Consider the following 5173-nt stretch of genomic DNA (forward strand, 5'->3'; position numbering starts at 1 on the left):
CACCTCCCGAGAACTGGTACAGAAAAGAGGGCCAAGGGTGCAGATTAGTGAGTATAACGTTTTCCAGTGGAGCTTTTAGCCTGTTAACATAGGAACGTGTCTCTTGTTGTACTCTTCCCACGCATGCTTATTTTTTTGGTTTTGTCCTGCTTTTCTCCTCTGTCAGGAGCCAGAGTGGCCTTTCGCCTCATTCTCCTCCCCCTTGCTTAATCTTCACAACACCAGTCTTGCAAGGGTGGGTTAGGCTGAGAGACTGTGACGGGCCCAAGGTCACTCGGCAGGCTTCCACGGCGGGAGCGGGCATCTGGACTCAGTTGTTCCAGTTGTAGTCCAACACTCTGTTACGCTACATGTGCCCAGTAGAGTCTGACTGCTGCACCTTGGGAGCCCTGGCCGCAAAAGAAGCACAGGGTTTGGCACTCGGCAAAAGCTGAGCCTGGGGAGCTATAAAACCCGCACAGCCACCCCCTTTCTCCCAAGATGGTGGTTACGCTACTGCTGGACTTCGTAAGGAACAACCAGCTGATGTAAGTTTGCAAGTGTGTGGTGTGGAAAGCTGTTTTATGAGGCAGTCCTTCAGCTAGTGGGGGTGAGCAGGTGAGGTGTGAAGTCTTGAGGAGTGTCTGAATAATCTTCCTCAGGAACCCAAGCAACTCTTTGGAGCATTCACACGACAGAGCAGAGCACTTTGCAAAGGATCTTTCAGCAATGCCAGATGGGCTGATCACACCCTTGGTCCTGTCTCTCTGCTGGGACTCCTTTAGTTGATCAGAACTGTAGAAGAGAAGAAGAAGAAGAGATTGGATTTATACCCCGCCCTTCACTACTCAAAGGTGTCTCAGAGCGGCTTACAAACTCCTTTCCCTTCCCCTCCACACAACAGACACCCTGTGAGGTGGGTGGGGCTGAGAGAGCTCTTGACAGAAACTGCTCTTTTTCAAGGACAGCTCTTATCAGAACTATGGCTTGCCCAAGGCCATCCAGCCAGGTGCAAGTGGAGGAGTGGGGAATCAAACCCGGTTCTCCCAGATTAGAGTCCGCGCACTTAACCACTACACCAAACTGTAGATACCTGATGTCATTAAATTTCAGGATGGAATCAGTCTATAGGGATTTGGAGGTAAAAAATCACTTTAGTTTCTGATAACTGACTTGGTAGACTACTTTATACCCGCTTTGCTCTTCTGGAATGTAGGATCGTTGTTGCTGATTTATTTGCTGGTGTATATATATATGATTTTGATTTATTATACCGCCCTAACCCCCGTGGGGGTCTCTGGGCGGTTTACAGAAAGAGTGCTAATCACATTTTTGCTGAATTATGTATGTATGTATGTATGTATGAATTATGTATCCTTGACATTTTTTGTGTGTTTGTGTGCTGTTATTCTGATTGTTATTCTTGATTCCAGTAAAGTTTCTCAAAAAAGAAAAAGCAATGCCAGCTGGGCCAGAGACCCTTAACTCCTCATGCCCTCCAGATGGGGCAGCTCCCACTTGCTCCACCTTTAGAAGGTGTTTGTATGCTTCATCTCGGGATCAGAATGCTGGTGCCAGACAGTCAGTAGGGGCGGATTGCACACAACATGTCGTTCCGGGCTGTTTCTGTCCAGCTGTTGCACTCTGCTGTGGCTTCCTCACTGCAGCCCCTGTTTGGGGGAGAAGCTGTGCAGCAGTATGCAGCAGCCTCCTGTATTGCTCCTGATTTTGTGTTTTTTCCCACTATACTGCAGTCATTCTCAAACCTGGTTTTTGGAAAGGATGCCGTCAAAGCTCCGCCGGATGCTGGCTGGATGGGAAGGCGGGCATTTTTGCAGGTCCTGCTCCCATCCGTACTGTTTGGTTTGCCTTGCCTTCGCCTCCGTAGCCAGCATCTCTTTCCCCAACACCAAGGAGCTTTTTTTTTTTTGCTTTTAAAAATGGGAATTTTTAAGATTGCTGTAGCTGTACAGCAATCCATTTTCAGGATCTGATCATTTTCAGTGTTCATGTTTTTAAAAAGTCTCTCACCCTTTTCATTGTGGAGCGGGAAGGTGCAGACCATACTTTCCCCCTTATAACTCTGCAAAGAATAGGCCTAGAAATGTACTTAAAAAAAAATACCTGGGAAGTATCAGACCATGGCAATAGATCATTATAATGTTATAACCCTCTAGCAATCTAAAATTCCTGAATTTTTTTTTTTAAGTGCCCTGTTGGAAGGGAGGGTGAAATGGTAGCCATGGGGGTGGCTGAGGCGAGGAAGGTATGGGTAAATATCCTGTGTGGATGCTCTGTGAGCACTGCATCATCTCTATGTGGAAGCAGCCCTTGTCTTTGGGCCCCATGCAAAGCACTGGTTTTGCCTTACCCTTTTGCTTTATTTTATGCGAATTAGGTTGCATTACAGACTTACAGAAAGCAGGGTATGAATATATTAAATCTGAAGCTTTTCTGTGGTCAGTCGTTGTTTATACAGTTCAGCCACAGACTCTGTTGGGGTTGCTTGTAAAGCAGCCAAGAGACCCAAAGACTGGTGCTTTTCACAGGGGCGAGAACTGAGGCTCAGGAAGCCCCCATAGCACAGTTTGCACACCCAGATGGTTCGACGTTTCTCCTTCTCCAGCCTTTGTTGACGCCGTGTAGAAGGATCTGTGACGAGAGATGTTTTTTGGATCAGGATCGTCCGGAGAAGTTTCTGCCAGGGGAGTCCTCGCTCCTGACTGTGTTGGCAGGGCCAGACTTCCGGGGTGTGTGTGTGTGTGTGTGTGTGTGTGGATAGCAGCTGGCCAGTTTTAAGCCCTTGTCTGGTCACCACACCTTTAAAAGGATATTACAGCTTTGGAAAAAGTGCAGAAAAGGGCAACTCGAATGATAAAGGGGTTGGAACACTTTCCCTATGAGGAAAGGTTAAAGCGCTTAGGGCTCTTTAGCTTGGAGAAACGACGACTGAGGGGTGACATGATCGAGGTTTATAAGATTATGCATGGGAAAGAGCAGGTAGAGAAAGAGGTACTTTTCTCCCTTTCTCACAATACAAAAACTCGTGGGCACTCCATGAAATTGCTGAGCGGTCGGGTTAGAACGGATAAAAGAAAGTACTTCTTCACCCAAAGAGTGATGAACACTTGGAATTCACTGCCACAGGAAGTGGTGGCGGCTACAAGCATGGACGGCTTCAAAAGGGAATTAGATAGGCATATGGAGCAGAGGTCCATCAGTGGCTATTAGCCACAAGGTATAGATAGGGACTCTGGGGCAAGTGATGCTCTGTCATCTTGGTGCTTGGGGGGGTCAACAGTGGGATGGCTTCTAATGTCCTGGCCCCACTGGTGGACCTCCTGATGGCACTGGTATTTCTGGTCACTGTGGGATACAGAGTGTTGGACTGGATGGGCCTTTGGCCTGATCCAACATTGGCATCTCTTATGTTCTTATGTTCTTATGTCGCCCTGCAGGGCCTAAGGGCGTCTGGGCCACACGGGTAGGATTCCCAAAGCGGCGAGGCCTTTTATAGCGTCAAGGGTTCCTCTTCTGTCACAGGATAGTGGGGAAGAAGTGCTCTTTGCAGACTGCAGTTAATGCTTACTGCTCACTGGCTTCCAATCGTTTTTCTTTTCTAGGGGCTACTTGGTTGCAGCACCTTCTGTTTTCCGGGCAGGCGTGGAGGAGGCTGTTAGTGTGACAATCTTTAACCCGGTCAAGGAGACGACCGTCCAGGTGCAGCTGGTGGTCAAAGGAGAGACGGTGGCCCGTGCTCACGGCACAGTTCTGGGTAGGCTTGGTTGGCATTTGTGCCAAGGATGGTGGGCTGGAAGCAGGAGGGAGTGTCAGAGGAAGACCATTGAAACCGCGCATCTTAAAAATATTTGTACTTCGTATTTTCTGTTTTGAGTGTTCAGACTTCTGGTGGGCAATTCCGCAATCCAAATGCAAATAGTTCTGGTGATATGAGCTTGACCCTTATTAACATTTATAAATACACAGCCAATAGGCAAGCCTTGGTACCCCTGTGTGTAAACAAGTGAGATTTCCAATATCAACAAAATGATTTGTACAGTCTCGCCAGTTTGGTATCCATTCCAAAACCATTCTGTTCAAAATTTAGGGTGAACTACCCAAAGCTGTTATGTGACAAACGCAGCTGACAAGCGCCAAATTACAGTGGTCCATTTGATCCCATGGATTTGACATTTGGGAGCTAGTGGATAAAGGGAACAGTAAAGTTAGGTAATAAAAAATGACTCTTGTGTCAAACGCACAGCTCCAAGGAGATGAATTCCCCACAACAGTGCGAGTGTTCAGCTTCCATTCCCAATAAATCATCACAAAACTGATTGCTTAGTCGCTGGTGAAGGAATGCTAGGTATGCTTTCCTGGAGTGTAGGTGGCTTCAAAATCTCTCTCCTAGCTCTGGGGAACAAAATGTTGTCAAAGTGAATTTAGTTGTGAGAATCTCAAAACAGAATGGCTTTCCTAATAATTAACTTCATTTCAGGGGGCAGCCGCGTTGGTCGGCCTGCAGCAGTTGGTCGGCCGCGTTGGTCGGCCCTGCAGCGCCCGAGAGACCGACCAGATTTTCAGGGCAGGACCTGTCAAGAGTCTGAGCCCCTTTGGTCAGAGACAAATCCGAGGAAGGGGGCTTTAAACTCTCAAAAGCCTGTACCCTGAAAATCTTGTTGGTGTCTAAGGTGTTCCTGTTCTAATAATCAGTGTCATTCATATTTTTAGAACTGAAGGATGGGGACAGAATTGTAACAGCTCTCAGAACTGTCTACCGGTAAAAACTTCGTTATTCCCCCTCCCCCCCGTCCCCCAACTGCAATGGAAGTTTTCCTGTTGAAAACGAATCCTGCAGTTCCCTTGCCTAAGTGTTGTGTTCTGGCTCCGTTCCTTGAGAGATGGTAGAGTTTTGAGTGGCCTCTGCAAGACTCCCTGAAAGAAGTTGCGACACGTTCTTTTGCGTCTGATCTCGTTTTGGAGCAGCTGCAGTGTCCATCTGAGCAGCGTCTCTCTCCTGGAGTGTTGTTGCCAGGCCTGTAGACAGGATTTTTTAAATTTGGGGGCTTTTAAATAAGTCAGGGGGCACCCCGCACACCCCCCCCCCCAGCACGCGCTACAAATAACATTTAAAAATGGAAGTTGGGGGTCAAGGGCTGGATGGGAAGTGGGGGGGGCTTGGGGGTAAATCAGG

General features: G+C 47.8%; 1 protein-coding gene across 1 annotated transcript in view; it reads left to right on the forward strand.

Annotated features, from left to right (window-relative positions):
• The first annotated feature begins 480 nt into the window (after positions 1-480).
• The window catches only part of CPAMD8 (C3 and PZP-like, alpha-2-macroglobulin domain containing 8), a 67445-nt gene continuing 62752 nt past the window's right edge, over positions 481-5173 (forward strand). Inside the window, exons 1-2 of the mRNA XM_015424645.1 lie at positions 481-527; positions 3603-3754. Coding sequence (XP_015280131.1) covers positions 481-527; positions 3603-3754 — 199 coding nt within the window. The remainder of the gene's footprint in view (positions 528-3602; positions 3755-5173) is intronic.

The sequence above is a fragment of the Gekko japonicus genome, unplaced genomic scaffold (assembly GCF_001447785.1).
Source record: "Gekko japonicus isolate JY-2015 unplaced genomic scaffold, Gekko_japonicus_V1.1 scaffold596, whole genome shotgun sequence".
NCBI classification, from domain to species: domain Eukaryota; kingdom Metazoa; phylum Chordata; class Lepidosauria; order Squamata; family Gekkonidae; genus Gekko; species Gekko japonicus.